The 26,096-nt window shown below is 41.8% G+C and overlaps 1 protein-coding gene across 4 annotated transcripts in view; it reads left to right on the top strand.

Moving 5' to 3' along the window:
• The window catches only part of STON1 (stonin 1), a 117,674-nt gene that overhangs the window by 34,415 nt on the left and 57,163 nt on the right, over positions 1 to 26,096 (top strand). For 3 of the 4 annotated variants that reach the window (XM_035001600.1, XM_035001599.1, XM_035001601.1), the window contains exons 2-4: positions 1,105 to 3,081; positions 10,657 to 10,859; positions 13,059 to 16,798. In XM_035001600.1, coding sequence (XP_034857491.1) covers positions 1,152 to 3,081; positions 10,657 to 10,859; positions 13,059 to 13,133 — 2,208 coding nt within the window. In that variant the 5' untranslated portion in view covers positions 1,105 to 1,151 and the 3' untranslated portion in view covers positions 13,134 to 16,798. Of the gene's footprint in view, positions 1 to 1,104; positions 3,082 to 10,656; positions 10,860 to 13,058; positions 16,799 to 26,096 lie in introns of those variants that run through there. The other variant, XM_035001603.1, reaches the window with a different exon arrangement.

The following is a 26,096-nucleotide window of genomic DNA, read 5'->3' as shown; positions in this document are numbered from 1 at the left end:
GTTAAGACTTGTTTTATGACCTAACATGTGATCTAGCCTGGGGGATATTCTGTGTATGCTTGTAAAGAACGTGTATCCCGTTGTGTGGAATGTCTGTCCGGCCTATCGTGTTGTTCAAGTACTTTGTTTCCTTATTGATCTTTTATCTGGATGTTCTATCTGTTATTCAAAGTGGGGTATTGAATAATATTATTATGTTGCTGTCTGTAACTCTCTTCAGTTTTTTTTTTTTTTAAGATTTTATTTATTTATTTGAGAGAGAAAATGAGATAGAGACAGAGAGCATGAGAGAGGGGAGGGTCAGAGGGAGAAGCAGACTCCCCGCTGAGCGGGGAGCCCGATGCGGGACTCGATCCTGGGACTCCAGGATCATGACCTGAGCCGAAGGCAGTCGCTTAACCAACTGAGCCACCCAGGCGCCCACTCTCTTCAGTTTTTTAATGTTTGTTTCATATATTTGGGTGCTCTGATGTTGGCTTTATATATACTTGTAATTGTTATATCTTCCTGGTGAGCTGACCCTTTTATCATTATATAATGTCCTGCTTTGTCTCTTGTGACAGCTTTTGACGTAAAATCTATTTTGCCTGGTGGAATATGGCCACCCCTGCCTACTCTCGTTTCTGTTTGCATAGAATATCTTTTTGCTTCCTTTCACTTTCAGCCTAAGTTTGTCCTTAAATCTCAAATGAGTCTCAAGTACACAGTGTACGGTTAGATCTTGTTTTTTTTGTTGTTGTTGTTGTTAATCCATTTAATCATCAGAAGTGTTACAATTCTTAAGCATTTCTTTCAACTCAGTTAATCTGTAAATCTGGTTGCTTTTATTTTTATTTTTTTAATTTTGAACTTCTATTTGTGACAACACTTTATTTTATTTTTGTTTTTTTCTTAAGTAAGCTCTATGCCCAACATGGGGCTTCAACCCATGACTCCAAGATCAAGAGTCTCATGCTCTACCAGCTGAGCCAACCAGGCGCCCCCTGGTTTTTTTTGTTTGTTTGTTTGCTTGTTTTTAATCTAAGTATTTCTCAGAACTAAAGTCACTTGAATTTCCTCCCCCTCCTCATTTAATATTTTTCTTGTCTCTTTCTCCTTTAACAGATACAACACACCTGATTCATAGACAAGACCACAGTCTGATTCCAAAGATGTGTTCTACAAACCCAGGCAACTGGGTCACATTTGATGATGACCCTGCTTTTCAGGCTTCTCAAAAGTCAAAGAATTTACCTCTGGAGAATCAAGGCATCTGTAGGCCCAATGGACTTAAGCTGAACCTTTCTGGTGCTAAAGAATTTCCCAGTGGATCTTCCTCTGCCAACAGTACCCCCCTCTCCTCTCCCATCATAGACTTTTACTTTAGTCCGGGACCTCCAAGTAACTCTCCTCTTTCTACACCTACCAAGGACTTCCCAGGTTTTCCTGGTGTCCCCAAAGCAGGGACTCATATGCTTTATCCTATCCCAGAATCATCTTCAAATAGTCCACTTACAACACCAGGAGCAGACTCTTCCTTACTGTCTACTAAACCAACCTGTTTATCCCATGCTTCCTTACCCAGTGACCACTCATGTACACATCCAGCTCCCAGAGTGGGTCTTCCAGATGAAGTTGGCCCTCCCCAGGCTGAAAGCCTAGGGTTTCAGAGTGATGCCCCCCAGTTTCAGTATTTTCGGGAGGACTGTGCTTTTTCAAGTCCATTTTGGAAAGATGAAGGCGGTGCTTCCCAGTTTGCCTTTGACCCTTCAGGAAGCAGAAAGATGTACCCATCAAGAGACAAAGAGGTGCCTCTCGATCAAAAAAGCTTAAATCAGGGTTCACTTAACTACATCTGTGAGAAGCTTGAACATCTCCAGTCAGCTGAGGAGCAAGACCCCTGTGGAAATTTGTCTGTGCAGCGTTTGTATGCTGAAGACACTGCGTCTTCCTTTGTCCCCCAGACGCTCTTCAGGAGTCAGCCAAAACCTGGATGGTCTTTCATGTTGAGAATTCCCGAGAAGAAGAACATGATGTCTTCCCGTCAGTGGGGACCAATTTTTCTGAAAGTCTTACCTGGTGGAATTTTGCAAATGTATTATGAGAAGGGGTTAGAAAAACCATTTAAGGAGTTACAGCTCGATCCACATTGCAGGCTTTCTGAACCCAAAGTTGAGAACTTTAGTGTGGCAGGAAAAATCCATACTGTGAAGATTGAACATGTGTCTTACACAGAAAAAAGGAAATACCACTCTAAGACAGAAGTAGTTCATGAACCAGACATCGATCAGATGCTGAAGTTAGGGTCCACAGAGTACCACGATTTCCTCGACTTCCTGACTACTGTGGAGGAGGAGCTGACAAAGCTGCCAGGTGTTTCAAAACCAAAAAAGAACTATGAGGAACAAGAAATTTCCCTGGAAATTGTGGACAACTTCTGGGGGAAAATCACTAAAGAAGAAGGAAAATTGGTTGAAAGCACTGTCATAACTCAACTCTGTTGCCTCTGCTTTGTGAATGGGAACACAGAATGCTTTTTGACCTTGAATGACCTTGAGCTGCAGAAGCGAAACGAACGCTATTTTGAAAAAGACCAGGAAAAGAAGGGGATTGATATTCTTGACCATCATTTTCATAAGTGTGTGAAAGCACAAGAATTCGAGCAATCAAGAACCATTAAGTTTGTACCGCTGGATGCCTGCCGGTTTGAGCTGATGCGTTTTAAGACTTTGTATAAGGGGGAGGATCTTCCCTTTTCCCTCAAGTCCGTGGTGGTTGTCCAGGGGGCATATGTGGAGCTTCAGGCCTTTGTCAACATGGCCCCCTTGGCTCAGAGACCATCCTATGCCAGTTCCTTGAGGTCCTGTGACAACATCATGATACACTTTCCTGTCCCGTCGCAGTGGATCAAGGCCCTCTGGACCATGAACCTCCAGAGGCAGAAGTCCCTGAAAGCCAAAATGAACCGCCGGGCATGTCTGGGGAATTTACACGAACCCGAATCTGAACCTGTTATACAGGTCACTGTGGGGTCAGCAAAATATGAGAGTGCCTACCGGGCCATTGTATGGAAGATAGACCGGCTTCCTGATAAAAATTCAAGTAAATATTCAACACCCCAAGTTGATTTGCTCACTAAGTAGTTTCAGTGTTTTCACCCTCCTCCTTGGGTTGAAACCAGGCTGAGACACAGGATCACTTCAGTCCCCAGGGGCCATGCTAGCGTTGCTCTGGTGGGAGGGGCAACATTTAGTCAAACGGCGGATTTAGTTTGTCCTCTCTGCCTATTTCTGCCAGATTAAGTTGAACTTAAAAAAAAATTTTTTTTTAATATCATAAAAAAATAACCCTAAGCTAAGATTTTCTTGTGGATGGTGGCACTGAGGGAAGATTGCCTCGTTGGACATTTTGACATCAGCCACCAACCTCAGATGTTAAAACTGTTGCTCGCAGAGCTTAGATTCCCTAATTAACCTTTAAAGATCTCTCATCCATGAATATACCTGAACTTTTTTGTATTCTCCGCCAGTACCACGTTCTCCTTAGGTTTTGCTCCCTGTTCTTTGAAATAAGACTGCCTTTCATTTTTACCCAAATTGATTTCTTTAGCTGATTTAATTTGGCCATCTTGACTAGTTATTTCAGAATTAAGTAGATACAACCCAAGTATTAAAAATTCAGTTAATTTTCAAAATATTTTCAAAGAAAACAATGAATCTAGAAGTTCAGAACTTTAAAAAGAGAGTCCTGGCACCACATTTATGTTAGAATAGTAACTTAGTCTTGGGTGTATTCTATAATGAGCAAAAAAGCAAATTTTGAAATTAAGGCTGCTCCTTGTGTTAGTACAGTTATTTCTATTTTTTTAAAGATTTTATTTATTTATTTGACAGAGAGAGAGAGAGAGAGAACAAGCAGGGGGAGCAGCAGAGGGAGAGGGAGAAGCAGGCTCCCCGCTGAGCAGGGAGCCCGACGTGGGTCTTGATCCCAGGACTCCAGGATCATGACCTGAGCCGAAGGCAGACGCTTAACCCACTGAGCCACCCAGGCGCCCCGTACAGTTATTTCTAGCAGAACACTGGGTTATGGGGGGCAGATTTGGGGATCTGAGTTGATGCAGTCACTCGTTCAATCAAACCTTTATTGAGCACTTACTGTAAACCAGGTACCACATCAGGTGGTGGGGCTAAAGATGAATAAGAGCCCATCCCTGCTTCTAAATAGTTCACAGCTGGTCTAGTCCATCAGGGAAATTTAATTTCATCTTAGGACCCTTCAGGCTGTGGACTTCAGAGGAAGCATTTTTATTAGGGTGGACCTATTGCAGTATTTCTCAAACTTGACAGTATGTTAGGATAGCCTGAGAACTGTTGGATAATTTTGATGTTCAGGCTCTATTCCATGCCAAGTACATCAGAATGTCTCGGGGAGGGGCCTAAGCACCTGTATGTTTTGAGAGCTCCCCAGATGAACCTAATGTATGGTTGAGGGACACTGCTCTGTAGGCTTTGGAATGTTCTGGAGAAGGAAGAGCAGACCCTAAACTATATTGGACTTGAGGGGTAGCATGGATCATGCCCTTGCTCCAGGACCACTCTGTCTGACTTGCGGTTTGCTAACTTAACATCTGTCTGCTGATTGTCGCCTGGGCAAAGGACAGGGCCCAGCAGGTGAGAGACACAGCTGGGTGGCTGAGGAGTCCCAGGCCCTCATGCAGAAGGGAAGGCACTGCACAGTAGTCCTCCTCGACACCGCCCCCACCCCTCAGTTGATGCCAAATTCTGCTCTGCAGCGTTCTCATGATTTATATTAGTAGGGTTTTAGTTCCAAGGAATAGCAAGGAGAGCTCAGGCTCAAGGCAGGGCAAAGTGGTGGTGGAGTGGCCTGGTCACATAGATGGCTTCTAATGGTGCCTCCTCTTCAACTCCAGCGTGGCGGGAATATCTCCCGTGATTCAATCCACAGAGGTAATGTTCCCTCCCTTCTTTTATAACTTTGTTGGAGAAGCAAGCTAAAACCATGCTCAGGTTATCTTCATCCCAGGGAAACAAGTTTTGAGGTTTTGCGTGCAGGGTTCCAAATGATCTATTCTCAAAGTTACCTGTGCTACTTTTAGGTGAGAGGGATTATAGAAATCATATTACTGCCTTTAATTTTGCTAAACACGAAGGGAAAGAGAGGAAGACAGGCTGGAATGCCTACTGTAATCTCCTCAGTCCATAAATGTCCCCTGATGTCTGGGTGATCACCCGACTCCTGCTTATACTTTGGAGAGGAGCACAAGGGGCTCATCCTGCTGGCTTGTCCTGGTGGGGTCGAAGGAACAGGGCGACAGGCTCGCAAAGAGCCCGTTCCAGTTGCTCTGCCTCAGGGCAGGCACTCCTGTTAGAGCCAATCAGAGCAACCATGCTTGTTTTCCAAACCGAGAGCCCATACAAACTATTCTTTTCTAATTTTGGAAGGGGAACAACATGGAAATGTTCTTGTGAAAATGATCCTGTTTATAACACTGTATTTTCCCAGAACTAATGGCATAGTTAATTGATTCAGTTACCAAGAATTTATTGAGAAGAGGGTTCACTCATTCATTCTGCAAACACCACTAAGTTTCGTGCAGGTACAGGCTCTGCGCTTGGTGCTCGGGAGACACAGATGCAACCCTGCTCCCCGCCCTCCAGAAACCTAGCAGCCTAGCAGGGGAGGCAGATCTGGCAGCAAGCACGCGAAGGCGCTGTGGAATTGTGCTGTGTTCCAGGCAGGAACACACACATAGAGTTGGGATTCCAGAGAAAGGAGTGATAAACTGCAGGGGGCACTCTGGAAGTCTTGGCCCAAGAGGTGATGGTTCAGCTTGGTGTGGAAGAATCAGGATTCTACCAGGGATAGAAACAGCAGAAACAGGCCTGTAGGTGGCAGATCGTAGTTAAGTGCTGGGACTGAGCGAGTGGAAAGAGAATGAACCAGCACATGGAGGACATTGTGAGCCATGCTTTGGGGTATGGACTTTGTCTGTCTACTGGGCTTCCGGAGTGTTTTCGGGCACAACTGTGACAGAATCATCCCTTGTTTTGGGAAGTTAGGCATACATTGCAGAGGAGAGATTCAGGAGTATAGACATGCAGAGGCTTGGGAGAAGAGGGGGCCTGATAAGCAAGACCAGTGGCAGTGGGAGCGCTAAGAAGGGAGTGAAGGATGGTGAGGAAACTCAGAGCAGGTGCCCTCAAGACAAGGACAGATTGCCTGTGGGCACAGGGGACGGGAGGGGTGCAAGGAGGTCGAGGGCTCTGGCTTTGGTAAACAGGTAGGCCATAGTGCCATTAGCTGAGATAGCTTGGAATCCTCTCACTCTTCCTTTCGAAATCTGTTTCCTAGCCCCTGCAGCATGTTGGAGTCCTTAGAATCATTAGAGCTTTAAAAACATCCCCATGTTTGGGCCCCATCCCCACCAGTCAGACTCTGGGTGGTGAGGCCCATGTATTATTGGTGTTTGTAAGAGGCTCTATTACGCACCCAGGGTTGAGAACTCCTGACCTGGGAGCTCTGCTGTGAAACCTGTTACGGTCCCCTAGGCACAGGTTATCCCTCCCCGCTCTGTGTACCCTACGTCTCCGAGCTCTCACTGCTTCCCACCCGTATTTACTAGCAGCTGAGCTCGCTAAGAACAATTACAAGAGCGGATATTTCCAGGGAGGCTGGCCTTCAGGAATTCTTCTGGAAGACAGTCACAGCACCAGGCCTGCACAGAATGATGTTTTACAAGCATTCCAGGCAATTAGACGGTGATAATGCATGGAATAAACCCTTTGGGATCAAAGATGCTTTGTTCAGAGCAGATCTGTGGGCCAAAAGGGGGCCGAGACAGAAGGCAGAGGGCTGTGTCAGGTGGAGTCAGGCGGGGGGCAGGGAGAGGCTGGGCTAGGACACCTGGGCTTCCGTGGCCTGTCCTGTGGTTTCCCCACTGTGGGTGGGGAGGGTAACGCGAAGAGGGAGAGGGTGCCTGGCAGTTTGCCTCCGGAGGAGAAGCGTAGAAAGAGTAAGGTCAGGGCAGAGAAAAAGTCTTGAGTGGCTTGAACCACCTTTGAAAATGTAGACCGATTCAGCAGGTAAGGCCCCCTCGCCCCCGCTTTCCACGCTGCTCGGGTGATGCCAGTGGCTGCTGGCCCTCGGACCACGCAGGGAGGAGCGGTTTCTTTGAATGCATCTCTCTTTTTCTATACAATTCTTAAATCGATTGGGTGTTTAGAGAACAGGATTATTTTTAAAAAGTCTTGAAAACATTGCCCTTTTTTGGGGTGCCTGGCTGGCTCAGTTAAGCGTCCAACTCTTGGTTTTGGCTCAGGTCATGATCTCAGGGTCATGAGATTGAGCCCTGAGTGGGGCTCCGCGCTCAGCTCGGAGTCTGCTGGAGATTCTTTTGCCCTCTCCCTCTGCACCCTCCCCTCCAATCAATCAATCAATCAAATCTTTTTTTTTAACCATTACTCTTTTCAAGCAAGTTTCTGAAAAACTGGTACTGTTAGAAAAAAATATTTAAAAAAATGGAACCTGAAAGAGAATATATGAACTCATCTATTGTGCACATCATTTTTAAAAAAATGTTATGCCTTTCCTCATGTGGATTTTTTTTTTTTTTTTTTTTTACTCACCTCCCTGAAATCAACACCTGATCTGAGATCAAAAGTGGGTTGCTGAGCTGACTGAGCCACCCAGGTACCCCCTTCCTGTGAATTTTTGAGATCCGGATTAACCTTTCTTTTTCACTTCCATGTGATTTCGAAGGAGGTGGGAAGGGCTACTGGCCCCTTAAATGTCTCTTTTACCAGCATGCCAATGTTTAATATTCCTTTAACAACGTGGGCGAGTCTTTCATTTTACAGCAAAGGTTGGCATTGGGCAGGTAGCTCAGATAGCTTTTTCGCACTAAAGTGTGAATGACAACAGAGAAACAGAGGAAACTTTCTCCAGGGTGGGGGTTGGGGGGGGGAGAGGGACAGATGAGAACACTGGTTAGCCACAAAAAAAAAAGAAAGAAAGGGGAGTGAGAGTGGTGGAGGGCCAATTAATAAATATATCTGTACCTTCCCATGTTACCAATTTTTAGATAAAGCCTGCTTTTTTCATTGCTGTCATTAGCACACTGGTGACTCTCTCCCCACTTGTGTCATCCTCCTACCATTCTTTCCCTCCAGCTCTCAAAATTCACCTTGAGATGTGAAATATTTTGGTTCAATAAAGACCAGATGTCAACTCCACCAAAGAAGAATTTGTGACTTGCCTTCCCGGTCCTAAGAATGTTGTGAGAGTAGCAATTACCAAAGCCCAAGAGTGCCCCCTGCTGGAAGCCACTGAGATTAAATAACGTGATTGAGCAATATCCATTGAGCCTTAAATGTGCCAGACATTGTGCTAAGAACAAGACACAGTACCTCTTTGCTTGGAGGTCAAAGTCTAAAGTGGAAGGTATATGACTATACATTGTAGAGTATTTAGAGTTTTTAAAAGCCAGGAAAAATAGGTCAGAAAGCCTGAAGGGAAATAGGCTCTCCTTTTTGCCAATTTTTTAGAAAAGCAGAAAAAGTTTTATTTCTAACATTTTTGGAATATTACTTTATCTTCAACTTGAGTAATTTTGGTTGCAGAAGTTCCAAAAGAATTCTTTCCTTTAAAATGGGAATATCAACTTAGACCGTCTCCGATACCATTTTCAGCTCTGAAAGTGTAGATTTCACAGTCCATTATCAGAATTCTAGTAATTAAATAATAATGGTGGATTTATAATCAAATAGCACTTTGCAAAGTTACAGCCAGCACTCTGTACCAGTCTAGTATACCACGGTTCGTGGGCCAGCTGGTTTGTTGAGTCCTCACGATGATCCTGTAAGCTTCATGTTAGCATCGCCAACATCATCACTCCCAAGTTCAGATGAGGAAACGGAGGCTCAGAGACATCAAGGAACTTGTCTAGGATCACATAGCCATTAAATAGCAGAGTTGGGATTGGACTCTGGGCCATCTGAGTCCTGTGTCTCTCTTAGCCACTGTGCCATAAAGAACTTGAGTGCCTGAATTAAGTTTAAATAAATTTACTGCCTCCTTGCTGCAGACAGAAGACTAAGAAAGGGTAGTGGATTGTGGAATCCCCCCTGGGTGTGTGTGTGTGTGTGTGTGTGTGTGTGTGTGTGTGTGTGTGAATTATCACTTGCCTGCAGTGATCTGGGTAGCTTAGAGTACCTCAGAGGCCACTGCTGTCCTGCCCTCCATGTAAGTGATGGAGATGGCTAATGAGCATCTGTTGGTTAATTGATTGATGACTTCTTAAGCCTTAGAATTCTATTAGTCTCTACAAGGAACAGGTTGTAAGGAGTGAAAGACAATTGATCTCTTAAGAATTAAGTGAAATCCTTTAACCTCTTGTTTTTTGTGCCTAAAGCTATATTCTGATGGAAATGTTCTTTCTCGAGGTATGTCAGTGGTAAAATAATTTAATCTGGCTTTTCAAATAACTGTCATCTCATACGTTTATTTAAATAAAGATGGCTGCATTAGATGTGTAGATGCTGTGGACAACGCAACAGAATCATGGAACTTTGTAGACTTACTACAGTGGTTGCATTGGAAACATTTTTTACTCCATTGTAACATGTGTGCACGTGCACACACACCTTATAAGACCCCACTTAAAATCTTTGTATGTATCCAATATCCCTGGGTCTGGCACCGAGCCTGGCTTAGCATAGAGTAGATGCTCAATACATGGCAAATTGAATTAAGTGGAAACAAATACTAGATTAAAACACTGAAAGCAATATGCCCATCTCTACACTGTACATCTGTTCCAGGCAAAGCTTTTGGGGTTGGGGGGTGAGCAAGAATTACAGCAGTAAGAAATCATCCGTTCTACTGAAGAAAGAATTCTTGGCCTAGAGTAGTTTCTAAAATGTAATAAAATTTTGGGGCGCCTGGGTGGCTCAGTCGTTAAGCGTCTGCCTTCGGCTCAGGTCATGATCCCAGGGTCCCGGGATCGAGCCCCGCATCGGACTCCCTGCTCGGTGGGAAGCCTGCTTCTCCCTCTCACACTCCCCCTGCTTGTGTTCCCTCTCTCACTGTGTTTCTCTCTGTCAAATAAATAAATAAAATCTTTAAAAAAAAAAGTAATAAAATTTTAATAAGTTTCACTTAAAAAAATGAGAATTTTTAATAATGTGACCCAATTTGGGCTGAAGTTTACCTTTGCATTATCTATCAAGAAACAGAATGGTAAGGAAATTAATAAGGTAAGAATTATTGTAAGAGCTTATTCAGTCTACTTAAGGGAAAGGTTTTTTTTTTTCCCTAACATCCTTTGTACATTATAGCCAATTAATGATGCTTAATACAAATATTATCATATTTAATTAAAGAAACTTAACATACTCTTAATTAAACACTTTAGGAGTTAATATATATATAGTAATGAACTTGTGCTTATTTTAAAGCTAGTACTTAAAAAATACAGATAGATTTCCGCTAGTTGGTGCAAAATTGCGAATTTTGATGGTATGTCATTTAAACAGAACTTACACTGCCACAGTGCTAACGGAATTGTTTATTAAAGAGAGGGATGAGTGCTTCTTATGTTTAAGAGAAATGCTCAATGGCCATTAAAATACTTTGACCATTTGATTTCTTTTCTTCAAGGTCCTGATCATCCCCATTGCTTGTCATACAAACTAGAACTTGGATCAGACCAAGAAATTCCCTCTGATTGGTATCCATTTGCTACTGTTCAGTTTGGAATGCTGGACACCTGTGCCTCGAGGACAGAGGTCAAGTCTCTGGGGGTGGAGAGCGATGTCCAGCCACAGAAACATGTTCATCAGCGAGCTTGCTACAACATTCAGGTATATCCCAAAACCCTTTGGTTCAAGTCGAAGCTTCTGGCGCTGTGACCTGATTGGGCTTTAGAGCTCCGTTTTGCTCTCTTCAATGACTGTGTATGTGTATATGTATGTGTGTTTATTTGACCTAGAAAAGAGCCCACTCATGGAAACGTGATGGTCACCAGCGAGCCAAGTTTCTCTCAGTTCTAGAAATCAGGAGCCTGAGCACACGGTGCCATTTAATTCTGCTCTCAATGAAAAACAGGGCATTAAAACCGAATTCACATTTCAGAAGCATCTTTATAATAAAAATTATGTTGGAATAGCATTTCTCAAGGTGTGTTCTATGGGAAACATATAATGACCCAAGAAAAAAATAAGTTGGGGCATGCTGTGCACTAAGTTAATGCTAAATAAAGGCTCTGAGAAGTTCGGCAATAAGGAAACTTGTTAGACTTAACTCAGTTTCTCCCAACTTATTGATTACAGAATCTTGTCTCTATGGGCACGTGTATGTAGAACACCTATCAATATCTTCTGGAATAGTATTCTGTGGAGCACCCTTTGGGAAATGCTGAGTTATTCTATTGCAACAATTTTAAATGTTCACCATCAGCTCTTCTGCATTTTTATGCCAGATGAGTTAAAGTGTGACATACACTTGCACCTATTTCTAAACTTGCTTTTCCTTCTTGTCTTCGAAGTTAATAAATATAGAGATAAACTCTGCCACAGATTTCCCACAGTATCTTGAAATGGTGTGATTATGTACGACATCATTAACACCAACTGGTGGTTTTATAATATAGTAGTATAAGCCAGGGATTTTTTTTCTTTATTTTGGACCATCTGTTTATAAGCCTATGTGTTTGGGCCCAGTGATTTTTTTTCCCTATTAGTAAAATTAATGATGAGTGAGTGCCCTTGTGTGCAGCCTCTTTGGGACCAAGGGACTTAACTCTCCCAGCAGCTGGGAATTGCCCTGCTGAAGACTGCTGCCTTGCCCCCCGTCATACCCCCTTCTGTGGATGCAGGGGTATCAAGACCCTCTTGCCTCCGCTGGGGATAACTCTGCAGCCCTCCTAGCTCCAGCTCACCCTGGGGATCAGCTGAAGCCTTTCCAGTGACTGCATTGCAGCCCAACTCCTTCCACCTGCTTCCTTCCCTCCCCTTTCTTCCCCCACAGGCGCGGACCCCGACAGCACTCCCCAGAATGCTTTCTGCACACCAGTCTCCATCTCAGAGACTGCTTCTTGGAGACCCTGACCGGTCACACTAGGGATATAAGTATTACATGTGACTGAAATGCGGGTCAAGTACAATGGAGAATTCATTTATATCTATTTTCCTATGCATGGCTTGTTCCAGTTTCCTCTTGTTTTAGAGGACAGCTCAAAATTACATAACAAAGTCTCTGCTGCTTGAATAGCATTTACTAATTGCTTGTCACTTGGTGACAGTCAGTTTCAAAATGTTACTTTCCATTTCATAAGTATTTATTGAGCAATTTCAAAGTGCCAGGTACCACCCTGGATGCTGGAGACACAAACATGAACAAGAGACAGGTTCTTGTCCTCTCGAAGCATACCTTCTAGCGCAGGAACAAAAATAATTTGTAAACAGATGAAGAGTTTCCAAGAGGGACGGATTCTAAGAAGAGGATAAAATAGGGGAACAAGATAGAGGATGATGGAGGGCTTGCTTATTTCATGTGGCCCAGGAGGGCCTCTGTGAGGAGGTAACATTTGAGATGAGATGAAAAAGATGAGGGGCAGGTAGATGGTTCTGTCCAGCTGGTTTACTAGCTTGTAAATGAGTTCATCTTAATGAGATGATTTGAGGTGGGTTATAAATCTCACGTGGGCCAAAGGCTACAGATATGATATTTGGGGGTATAATTGATCACATGTCTAGCCAAGACCCTAAATGTCTTATCGATATATGTATTCTGTGTATATTTTATAAACCCTCTGTCTGACTTAGAAGGGAGGAGAATTTCAGTCCTCTTCAAGACCTGACACTAGAGGGAAGGATTTGGGGGGCTCTGTTGACCAAGAGGAGAGCAGGCTGCCTCACTAGGAGCTAGCATGAGATAGTGGGGGCACTGCGTCTGTGTCCAGAGGATGAGGTGGCTTCAGTCCTTGCGTCATGTGCGCAGTAGGACTGAGCAGTGTTAATGATGTGTTGGTTAATGCTGTCATGTTTTGCTTTTGCATACAGGTCGAAATAGAAAAGAAGAGGATTAAAATCGATGGAGAAGACCCAGATAAAACTGGTGACTGCGTAACTCAGTAGGAGTAGCAAGAGTAAATGATGACCCACTTTTCAAATACGTAATTCACAGAAACCACACAAAGATCTGCTTCTGTGTACTGGAAATGACTTCTGGGAATAGAGGGCTTAGGACAGGTCCAGTGGCCGTGTTTCGAGAAGTGAAGACCTGAAACCAAACAATCAGTATTTTATGCTTTTGATATGTTTGTGCTCCAGGGGTTTCATCTAAAATATGTCCAACATGTGTATGATGTTTTTGCTTCCCATTAAAACTCAAAGTTTTAATGTGTTACCGGACAGCCAGCTTGGCGAAAGGGTTTTGGATTTTTAATTACTCAGTGGCTGAGTGTTTTGCACTCTGGATCACCTGGGGGCCATATTTATCGTCTTCTGGTCCCCATTTCTTCTTGCTCTGTTAGCACCACCTACTGGAGGGCGAGGCATTCAAAGGAGACATAAACCGAAATGCTCAATCTTTCCTCTTGCTCATCTCTGGAATGTGGCTAGGTGTGGGATGATGCTGAAACCACAGGCTAAAATGGAGATGTGGAAGTATCTGTAATTTTGAGTAATTTATCTTCCTGTGCTCTTACTACATTGGTGAGTAATCATCGACTGTATTTGGTACCTGTCTTTCCCCCATGGTGTTAGCATTTTCAAATTGTATTTGTATTCTGTTGTGTGTTGCAAAGAAGCTATTTCTGTGGATATACATATTTTAGTACAAGTCACTAAGACATACCACCTTTTGCTTGGAGAGATTCAGAATGGAATGGTATTGGACACTAGTTAAAATATTTATGTATATGAGAGATGAATTTTTAAAGTTCATGAATACTATCTCCCAAAAGTATAGACTCTAAGAATGTATTTTTGATAAAAGTATTATTTGTAATTAACACAAGCCTCTCTTGAGTAGAAGTCTAAGTCATATTATGGTTATTTTATGCTGGTTCTGCTATCATGCTATTTATGCTAATTCTGCTTACTTTAGAGTGTTTCTCTTTAAAAGATAAAGAAAATGAAAGACACTAGATTATTTTACCTGGATTTTTAAGAGTTGACGTTTCTATTCTTCAAAGTCAGGTAAATGCTTGGTTTCTAATAAAAAGCCAATGGCATTAGCAGTTATAATTCTGTTTATAATATTCTTTCAATATTTACAGTGAAAGGTAAGACTTAAAATGTATGAATTCTATATTCTACATACTTTTTAGTCTGGAAAAACAAAGTCCTCCTTGGGGTATTAATACACCTTCAATTTGTATTGAATCTTAAATGTGTTTAGGAGGCGTATTTCTCTATTTACCAGATTTGTTTTGAGTCAAAGCTGATGACATAATGTTCTTCCAAACAGCATTTATTTGTTGGCCCACAGACTTGATGTCATATGTTTTATTTAATGTTGTATTTACATTTATTTTAATCTGTTCAAAAACAGATGAAAACAAACATCTAATGGTCCGTATCAATTAGTGGATTTTATTGCTCTTTGTTATTTTACCTTAAAAACAAAGGATGTGAAAGGTGGCTGTTCAAATGAATTGGTCTTGCTCTTTTTCACTTGATGCATTCCTTGTAGTGGTCATGTGTTTGAGACTTACTGTGGACGCATAGGAGGCCGAATCTGTGTGTGTGTCATTCAGAAAAAAAAAAAAAATTCCACTATCTTTCCTCATCATTTGGTGTGGCACGTTCTGGAGTGACTTCAGTCCTGCTCAGAACAAATATGGAGTCAGGCTAGACCCCATGCTGCTCCATGATCCTAAGGAAGTCAGCTGGGTTAACAACTGCCATTCCTTTTAAATCTGTTTTATGGCATCCTGCCCATAAGGAACTCAGAGTCTGCTTCAGATGAACTTAATAAATATTTACACCTCCAAAGAATTCCAGCAAAGGGTCCAGTGAATCAACCCTCTCATGTTCCACAGGTTGCCCGGTATTGGTGGGTACCTCACTGCTCGGGTCATTTACCCAGCTGCCATCCAGCCTTCAGGAGCATCTCAAGATTCAGTGTTGAAAATAGAGTAACAAAAGGCTGACTGAAGCCCAAATTGAGTTTCTGCAGCAATGCAAAGGTTGATAGCATGAACAGTGGGGTGCTCCAGCATAATTGTTAATTTGCACATCTATTAGGATCCTTAAATATTCATTACTTAGCATTAAATTAACATTCTGTGAAGGGAGGAGAGGCTTTTTAATACAATTCTTCTGACCTCAGAAATGGCAGAAGGTCATATGTGACCATGGTGCTCTAAGTGAAAAATCTGGTAGGATTCACTTAGACTTACAAATTGAGAAGTGAAATTACCTTCGCCAGAAGGTAAATGATAATCTTTAAAACAACCGCAAAATCCCTGCTTTTGAGGTTGGGAAGGAGGAAGGATGTGAGTAAAGGAGAAACTACTCCTTTCTTTCTAACATTTTAATTTAAGTACTTTAGATCCACCCTTGATCAGTTTGACCGTTTGGGGATCCATTGTTCGATGGACACCATGGTGGAGTTCCAAGGAGTTGACCAGTCTGAGACTAGTTGTTCTGCTCTCCTTATTCTGATCTGGTTGCCTTACTCGTCAAAGGATCATATTAATCATATTAACCATATTAACCATGTAAATGAATCCATGGCTTGATGGTTGCCTTATCAGTTGTACGGGTCTGAATTTAAGTACATTTCATTTCTCTATGGGAATACAAATAGTTGATCCATTACAGATGTATAAAAATAATTCCTTTCCAGCCCATAAATAAAGGCTGGAATTTTTGACCTGATTTATACATTAGACAGTTTTAGGGTTTTAGTTTTCTTCATTCTGGAGCTGTACTTAGGATACAGCCCTTTTTCTTATAAATTCAGTTAGAAGGCCTTCCTTAATAATAACTGAGTATTATTATGTCTTACTCAAAATATGATTTTTATGTCATATCAATACAAATAGAAAACACATTGAGCCTTAATAATCATGTAACAAAGTATTTTGTAGATTGCATATTGATTTTTTAAAATTAAAGATGTATTTCAAATGGTTCTTGCTGTGCGATGGACTTACATCTTTTTTTGCAAGGTCTGGGGCTATTTTTTTTTTTTCTTTTTAAGGTATGAAATCAATTTCAAGGATCTTAAACAATTGACTCTCTCTCGGGCAAATGTATACGGTCATTATTAAGGAGTCCAGTGAACGTGACATCTTGGCACATCCTGGAAAAATAACACCGTCAAACTACAATCTGTGATGTTAAAGGATGATTTTTAAAAGTGGGTCTAGTCATTACTCTCATAGAAAGAAATAATATGAGTATGTGCCCAAGGTTTTAGTTAACTCATTAGCTAATGAGGGAACTGGTAAGATTGTTACAGCTGCCTTTAAGGACGATTCAAAGAGCAGATACAGTTCCAGGCAATATTCTGAAATCAGTTTACAAAAAGATGCAAAATGGATCTATCCATAGGGCAATAATCAATAATCAATTTACCCTGTCCCCACACAATTTATTTGCATTTGTATAGACAAAGATCGTCTGCATTAATATCTGTTTTCTAAAATTTACAGAGTTGGAAAATAAAGAAAACGAAAGGTGTTGGTAACCTGAAAAAATGAGCTAATAGGGTGCCTGCTGTCAAAAGTCTTTCCCAGTTTTTCCTGACAACCATACACACTTTGTCCACAGGACAATCCTATGCAAATTTTTTTTCAGTTTAGAAAATGATTTTTATGCAATTGTACAGAATATATTTCAGATAAGGTGTGTGTTGGGTGGGGGGAGGCCATAAAAGATGGGAAAATGTATCTTAACAACCTCTTTACCTGCCTTTTTTGTAAGAAAGCTGCCATGTGTTGAAATTCAATTTTTATCTAGCTAGAGAAGTTAAATCTCAAAAGGGCATCAGGAAATAAACTTGATGGCAGCCAGATCAGTGGGCACCGCGTTAACCACTACTGGAATGAACAGGGTTTGGCTCCATTTCTGCAGGAACAACAAAAGAATCAAATGGCATAAACTGATTATATTTGTAATCAGATTCCTCAAATTCCCATCAACCAGTTCTTTCCTGTTTTGTCTCAACTCCACCCAGACTACCCTGCCCGCTTTGTGTGTAGACACACCCTGATTCCACTAGCTTGTGCTGTGTCTCTCTCAGACCCTCTTCGTGCTTTTACCCAGGCTTCCGAAGCACAGGGCTGGGTGTATTTGATGTGTAGTGGTCAGTATTTAACCATTCTCGATGGCAGTTTCATGGGGCTCAACCTCATTCCCTGTATATTTTCCTGGTTTACATGAAACAAGAGATTTTTTCTGATTATAATTGTATTAATACGTTCCTGCTTAGAACTGGCATCTAAATATGAATTTGACAGTATGTTAATTTTTAAAGCAAGACAGGTTGCTAATCAGAAAGCAAATAGTTGAGTTGCCAAGAATACCTTACACAAAAGCTGCAGGTACCATTCTGCCTTTAAAATCATGTTCTGTCTATAAGGAAAAGGAAAACGAATTCGACTAGTTAGTTGCTCCATCTTTTAAAAGATTAAAGTTTATTTCCCAGAGATTTCCCGGGAATGAAATGCAAATTGCCATTAACATCTGGGGTTGCAACTTTCCCCTCATCTTCCCCTCCTCCCTGCTCCAGAACAGTCTGACAAACCTCAGGTGGGAGGACGGCATATTTAAATAATATGGTTGTGTGTGCTGACATTTCCCTGAAAAGCCCATGTTGTACTAAGAATTGCTGTGAATGCCACGTAATGAAACTTGTGGTATACTTTTGAGACAGAAGAGGGCGCTCGCAGGCAAGCTGCCGCTACCCAGAGTTAGAAGAACCCGCATTTGAGTTTGGTGGTGCTTGTATTATGATTAATAAAAAGATCTTGGGGGCATTTTGTAAAGCATTTCAAAGCATTGTGAGTCCAGTGGAGTGTAATTAAAATTAATGCAGTAGACAAACAATTTAAGTACTCTTAATGCCCTGTCTAAAAATGCTGTTGAATACAATTTTACACATCCTAGAGATTTAAATACCATGCTTATCTCTAAACGTTTCTAAGTACTAAAGACACAGAAAAATGGTGCCTTCCTTCTCAACAGATTTCAAACAATTTTTGTTTAATGAGAGTTAATAAACTCTAAATCTGCTCACTTTAAAATATTTATAAAATATTACAATGAATCCATCCTGTTTGACTTCTGATCTTTTTTTTTTTTAAAGATTTTATTTATTTATTTATTTTGAGAGAGAGAATGAGAGACAGAGAGCATGAGAGGGAGGAGGGTCAGAGGGAGAAGCAGACTCCTTGCCGAGCAGGGAGCCCGATGTGGGACTTGATCCTGGGACTCCGGGATCATGACCTGAGCCGAAGGCAGTCGCTTAACCAACTGAGCCACCCAGGCACCCTTGACTTCTGATCGTTTAGTGGATGTATATCAACTTGCATGTGGGCTGTAAAAAGCTCTAGCCCAGGATTGTACTTTTAGGTTCTGAGGTAAGCAAATACATGTTGCCAGGAGAATATTCCATACCGCCTTAACTCAGGGATAAGCCTTCACCTTGTGTAGTTCTCAGAAACCAGTAATTAACATTGTCTTTATAAGATGGGCTCTGTCTTTCAGAAATCTTTCTGGGTGGGTGTTGTCATTTTCTTATAAAGCCTGTTTGAACAATATATTTCCAAAAATCTTACAGCATGAGTAAGTATATGAATGTGGCTAAACACTTCAGGTGTCCCCGAAGGTGCCTTCCATACTCTGAAGTACAGAAGACTGGCTTGACATTGGCTGCATTAAGTGGTCACTTTGAATCACCTCAAAAAGCTATGGGACCATTGTTCCAATTCATTGTCTTGCTGACTCTAATGTTTATTGTGTGCTTACTATGTGCTTGCATTTTTCTAGGCACTGGGGATAAGCAATCACAAAACAGCGAATTCCTGTAGAGCATATTTAATTGGGGGGGGGAAGTTGGACAATAAACAGTACAAATATTGTGATGCAATCATTGCTGGGGGTGGGGGCGTGAAGCAACAGAGTGGCAGAAAATGGAAACCTGTTTTAGATAGGTTGGCCAGGGAAGTCCTCTCTGATGAGATGATGTTCTAGCAGAGACCTGAAAGAAGTGAGGAGGCGAGTCACCAAGATCTCCCAGAGGAGGGTGTGTCCAGCAGAGGGAAATGCCAGGGCAGAGGCACTGAAATCTGAGTGTGCTGGGCCTATCAGAGAAATACTGAGGAGGGCAGATGGCTGCTGGGTGGTGGGAGCAGATGGACAGGAGGATGGTTGGGGGAGAGATCAGGGAGGTGGGTGGGTGAGGGAAGCAGATCATGCAGGGCTCTGTGGTCTTGGGGACGGACCTGAATTTTATTCTGAGTGAGACAGGAGACACTAGAAGGTTTGTGCAGGTGAGCAACAGGAACTGAATTACATGTTAAGATGATTGCATGGATGTAGATGGGGTTAGTGACAGAAGCAGCGTGTGGTTGGGAGGCTATTGCAGTAACCCAGGTGAGAGGTGATGGTGACTAGGAGTGGTTTTGGGGGATGGACTATGGCTGGACACGTCTGAAATACAGAGCCAGCAGTGTGTGTTGATGGATTGGATTGGCTCCCAGTGCGGGGGAAAGAAGGAAACAAAACTGACTCCCGGACTTTTGGCCTGAGCAACTAAAAAAAGGGAGCTGTCTTTTATGGAGAAGAGGAAGAATGTTAGCAGAGAAAATTTGGGGAGAAAGATCAGAAATAAATGCAGGTTTGGGTGTGTTGACTTTGAAATGCCTATCAGACAGACATCCAAGTGGATACACCAGGTAGGAAAGAGGGTTGGGCCAGAGATGGGACATTTAGAGACACTATTACTTAAAGCTGCAAGACTGGGTAAGACCACCTAAGAGTGAGCATGAAGAGTAGAAGTGATCTGAGCAGTGGGCTTTTAGACTCTAAAGTTTAGAGGTCAGAAAAACGAGGATGATCCAGTAAAGGAGAGGGAGGAAGAGGAGCTAGCTAGACTAAGTGTAATCAGCTGCCTCAAATGCTGCTGATCTTACAAGCTGAGGAGTAAGAATTGGCCATTGAATTTAGTAACGTGGAAATCATCGGTGACGTTGACAGACAACTCAAGTAGGAGTGGAGACGGTGAGTAGTTGGCTTTTTTGAGGAGCTTTGCTGTAAATAGGAACCATAGGACAGTAGCTGGTGAGGATGAGATCTTTCTAACACCGTCCCCCTTAAGACCAAAGTCTTGGTCTTGGTCTTAGTAGTGTCTGTAGTTTCCATCTTTTTCGTCATTGTTTTCTTAAATCTGGTTGATGTTGACTCTTGCTAAAATTTCCCTTCTCTTCCTCATTGCCAGTACTTCTCAAAAATAATTCCTTGTCAACTCTTCGGTCCCATGTCATCTGAATCTTGCGTTGTTTCAATCAGGTGCTTTGGATGCGCCCGCTTGCGTGCTTCAGAGTTTCCATTAACTGTGCGTGTGGTGTTGAAGGCATTACGCAGCCATTGCTTTAATCGTCTCTTGTTTTGCTGTAAAATTTTTCTTGCTTAGGTTCCACCAGACAATGTTATTTCATGTTGGTATGGAGATCTCACTTCAGATTTTGTTATGAAATTTAGAACTATTATGAACGAGTTACTGGTTTCACAATCTTGTGAACACCCACCAGATTCCTCCAAGTTCCCTGCAGGATGAAAACAACACAGCCATTTATTCAGTAGTTTTTATATTTACCCAACAGTTTTGTACTTTGGTTCTGTGTTACAGTCTGGTGTAATAACATTCTATGTAAATAGTTGTCCAGTAACTAATACATGAATTTTAATAATACAGAAATACCTGCAGTAGGTACAATCTAGGCAACTGCTAATTTGATGTTTTATTTGCTTAATTCCTTCTTCAGTTTTAAAATAATTAATGATTAAGATAGAAGAATAAACTTCAATTTTAAAGGTCCTATTACTTAAGTACAATAAATATTTCATGTGTGAAGTAACCAAACAAAAACTTCCCAAGCAAAAATATTATATCTTGCCATACACACTCTGTCTCACTCTTTTATTCTTATTTATTTTCTAGGTTTATTTCTTTATTTTTAAGTAATCTCCACACCCCACATGGGGCTCGAACTCACAACCCTGAGATCAAGATTCTCATGCCCTTCTGACTGAGCCATTGGGGGAGGGGTCACTGTTTTACTCTTTTAAATTTAAAGACACAAATAGCAACTCCAAATGGTCACGCAGAATGACAAAAATGAAGTAACTCAAGTTTCATTTTTTCATCTTTACGATCATTGTTCGTTGTGAATTGATGGTTTACACCCAGGAATCTGTAATACCAAAGGGAATGAAGACCCGAACTGCACCTGAAGCAAGTTTGAACGACTCTGGACTGTTATGAATTCCCAAAATGAATATGGATATCTGAGTCCACAAGTGTCCTGGGTCCAATTGTATAACTCGGGGTTTCTCAAATTAACTTCTATGTAGACTACAACGTTCATTAAATGCTAAGAAGTTAGTATGTGCTGATTTGATGTTTACATATGTATTATTAAAACTCAACAGTAATTGTAGGAATTGTTTAGAACACTATACCCATAAAGAGTTGGGGGGGGCATTTTATCTCAGACATTGCTTTGGATTGCCAGCACGTAGTGATAAGAGCAAGCAGACTAACTTTTAGTCATTTTCATTCTTGTTTGTAGATTTTCTACAGACAATGCACATCTCATTGCTTGCATCCGGGGCTGACCCCTCCCTCTCCCACCTTTGGACTACCCCTGGGTGGTGGATGTCTGTATGTTGGCAGTGATCCAGGAGCAAAAGGAAAATGGATGGTGCTGAAGACAGAGAGAGAGAGAGAGAGAGAAAATTGCTAGGATCATATCCCACGGGCTGGGTTCTGAGGTGTCAGGGAGGGGCTGATTTGGATAAGGGCATGCACAGTTCGCCCATTGCAATAGGAGGGAAGGCAGAGTCTATGGGTACAGATGCGAGTGGGCCTCTTATTTTTTAGTTTCTTTTCCAGAAATGGAATTTCATTCAGAAGCTTTTCACCCTCCCACAGAGGGTGGGTGTCTCTGACTCCCTTTAAGGGCCCTTTAGGAGGGACTTTAATTTATTTTCTGAAGAGTTGGGTTGTGTATCTCAGTTTATGAGTTCTTTACTAGTAGTAAGGCTTGGATATCAACTATACTGTCCCAAGTGGGGAAATTCGTGTGATTTTGGAATTGAAGATTATTAACCCCCCTAACAGAACAGTTGTTCTGATTGGGGAAACCCAGTTGGGAACACTGTAGAATTTACTCTTTTTCTGCTGCCCGTCTCTGAGAGAGATGCTGGGGGTCTGTAAGTGGCTGTGTGGGGGTGGGAGATGGTGCTGGCAGCCACGTTTGGCCTTTCTGTGGGGCTTTATTTTGATATTTTCACACTGTTCAGACAGAATTCCACCCAAAGGTCCTCAAGTGCCATGAAAAGGACAAGGAAAGAGCATCTTTGAACAGTGGCATTGTTAAATGCCAAGAGCCTGCCTCTCTAGTGGATAATTTTGAGACCTTCTGAAACACTTTTCAAAGGCTTTGCTAAGTACTCATTGTGGAAAAGGACAAATTCTATATTAAACTCACACTGGGACCAGAAGTGGCCTTGGGTAAAATTGTGAACAAGATGATGTTTGTCGCCCTCTTTTTATTGCCCTTTCCCTGTCAGTGCATTTCCACCCCCTTCCGGTAAACTTGCTGAAGTCTCTTGGGGTCTTCCTCCTCTCTCCCTCTTTGCCTTATGTGACTGAGCACTGGGAAAGGATACACATGGGTAACTTCTATCTCGTTCTTCCCGCAGACACGACCTCTGCTGCAGGCTTTGCTTTGCTTTGCTTTCTTTCTTTCTTTTTTTTTTTTTTAAAGATTTTATTTATTTATTTGAGAGCAGGAGAGAGAGAGAGCACAAGCAGGGGGAGGGGCAGAGGGAGAAGCAGGCTCCCCGCTGAGCAGGGAGCCCGACTGTTGGGGCTCGATCCCAGGACTCTGGGATCACAGCCTGAGCTGAAGGCAGATGTTTTATCAACTAAGCCACCCAGGCGCCCCAATTCTTCCTTCCCCCACAGACTTGTAACTGCTCTTCTGCTTCTAGTAGCTGTCCTCCAGTCCAGGCTCCACACTGCAGTCAGTGGGGAGCGCCCGATCTGACACTGACCAGCCAAGCTTAGCTTTGCCTCAACTTGGCTTATTCTCTGTCCTCTGGCCAAACTGACCTGCTCTCATTTCCTCAAAACCCACCATGTCCTCCCTCACGAAGTACTCTCCCTTTATCCCTTCCTTTATCCCTGGCTCGTTCCACAGTTTAAGTTGAGGGGTCCTGCTCCAGGAAGCCTTCCTGATTCTCCCTGTTCAAATTAGGTGCTCCTCATGAGTAATTTTTCGTACTAATCTCATTACATTGTAATTGCTTGCATATTTTTCTTTCCTCTCTCCCCGTCTGGGATTTTGATTGGGGTGCCTCTGCCCACAGTAATTTCCCATTTTCTGGGAAGAAACCCAAAGACGGGTGGTGGTAGGTGATTGTTATATCAGTGTTAATGCTATGGTGTCGATCCCTTAGCCAGAGTTTATGACCTCTATGTCGAATAAAAAATATTGAATGAATGAATGGAGATATCACTACTTCTCCTATGGATAGTTCATTTTGGTCCCTATTTTTGTCCGCTACAAATAAGATAGAAATTCTGTTTTATAGCAGTTTAATGATAAAATCAAATCAATAACATTTAATGAATGTTTTCTGTAGTGGAAGTACTATGTTAGGAACTTAGGGGGCATATAAGCATAATAATACACAGCTTCAGTCCTCAAGAAATTAAAAATCTATCACACTTACAAATATATTTTTTCATAATAAACACATATATCTTCAAGGAGTTGAAAAAGTGTTTGTTTTAAAATTTGATTTAATCTTATTTTTAAAAGCCGCTGAAAATTAAGAGGAAGCACCTTTAGGCTTTAACATCTACTCTGTGCCAGGGGTCGTGTTTTTTCATTTAATACCCAACATCCAATAAAGTGGTATTTTTGGGTGTGAAATGAGTGTATCTGTCTTTTGTTAAACATATTTTGGAACCGTTTGGTAGCTTCAGAAGGCTTTTTTCCTGCATCTGAAACAACACCAGGCACTTAATTTCCTGGACCTGCCCCACAAGGATAAAATGCAATTCTAAGTTAAAATGAAGTGTTACTGTTTGGTGGGTACAGAGTTTCAGTTTTGCAGTATGAAAAGACTTAGAGAGATGGATGGTGGCGATGGTTGCACAGCAATGTGGATGGACTTAATGCTACTGAACTGTGTACTTAAAAATGGTTAAGATGGGAGATGCCCAGGGGACTCAGTCAGTTAAGTGTACGACTTTTGGTTTTGGCTCAGGTCATGATCTCAGGGTCGCATGATCAAGCCCCACGTCGGGCTTCTGCGCTCAGTGGGTAATCTGCTTGAGATTCTCTCCCTCTGTGCCACACCCCCACTCATTCACCTGAGCTCTCTCTCTCTCTTCTTCTCTAAAATAAATAAATAAAATCTTTGAAAAAATGGTTAAGATGGCAAATTTTATGGTATGGGTGTTTTACCATAATTAAAAAAAATTAGATCCACCCTAGAGAAGAGAGCCTCCCCTGATTCCTTGATCCCTTGTAAGAGTTTTCTTGATGACTAGGTCTCATAAAATTCACCGGTTTTAAGTGTACAGTTCAAAGATTTTTAGTGCATTCTCAGCATTGTATAACCATCACCCACAATCAATTTTAGAACATTTCCATCTTCCCCCAAAACTTCCTTGAGCCCATCTTCAGTCACTTCTCTTTTTCCTTTTTAAAGATTTTCTTTCTTTATTTGAAAGAGAGAGAGAGAGCACAGGTGGGGGCTGGGCGGGGAGAGGGAGAAACAGACTCCCTGCTGAGCTCGGAGCCCAACATAGGGCTCGATCCCAGGACCACGAGATCATGACCTGAGCCAAAGGCAGACGCTTAACCGACTGACCACCCAGGCGTCCCTTCAGTCACTTCCTATTTTCATCCCAGCCCCAGGCAACTGCTAATCTAATTTCAGTCTCTGTATATTTGCTTTTTCTGGACATTTCACATAAATAGATTTGAACAATATAAGTTTTTTGTCTCAGGCTTCTTTAACTTAGTATCACGTTTTTGAGGCTTATCGATATTGTGTATCTATGTTCATACAGGTTCATGCACATATCAGTGCTTCATTCCTTTTTATTGTCAAATAGTATTCCATTATATGGCTATACCACATTTTATCTTCCTATTTCTCATTTGATGGGCATTTGGGTTTTCCCCACTTTTTTGCTATTATCAACAGTGCTGCTATGAACATTCATGTATCAGTGTTTGTGTGGACATGTTTTCATTTCTCTAGAGTATGAGTGGAATGGCTGGGTCATGTGGTAAATTTATATTTAACTTTTCAAGAAACTGCCAAGCTGTTTTCCAAAGTAGCTGCACCATTTACACTTCTTCACGTTCTTGCCAACGCTAGTCTGTGCCTGTCTTTTTCTGTTTCTTCCCTCTATTTTTTATTTCTCTTTTCTTTTCCTGCCTTCCTGTTGGTTACTTGTGCATTTTTTGTTTTAGAATTCCATTTTGATTTGTCTATAGTATTTTTGAATGTATTTCTTTGTGTAGCTTTTGTTAGTGGTTGCTCTGGGTATTATATTATACATACATAACTTATCCATCAACATTTTTCCAGTTCCAGTGAATTGAAGAAAACTTATCTTCCTCTATCCTCCTCCATTGATAATAGAATTTGAGAACAATATGAGGCAATGTTATAATTTTTGCCTCAACTGTCAAACACACTCAAAAAGCCCAGAGAAGGAAGTCTATTACATTTAACCATTTTTACTTTTCTTTCTTTTTCTTCCTCCCTCCCTCCTTTCTTTTCTTTTCTTTCTTTCTTTCTTTCTTTTCTTTCTTTCTTTCTTTCTTTCTT

This window comes from Mirounga leonina, unplaced genomic scaffold (genome assembly GCF_011800145.1).
Source record: "Mirounga leonina isolate KUSES-001 unplaced genomic scaffold, KU_Mleo_1.0 Mir_125, whole genome shotgun sequence".
Taxonomy (NCBI): domain Eukaryota; kingdom Metazoa; phylum Chordata; class Mammalia; order Carnivora; family Phocidae; genus Mirounga; species Mirounga leonina.
The sequence above is the reverse complement of the archived record's forward strand: the minus strand, read 5'-3'. Positions and strand labels throughout refer to the sequence as shown.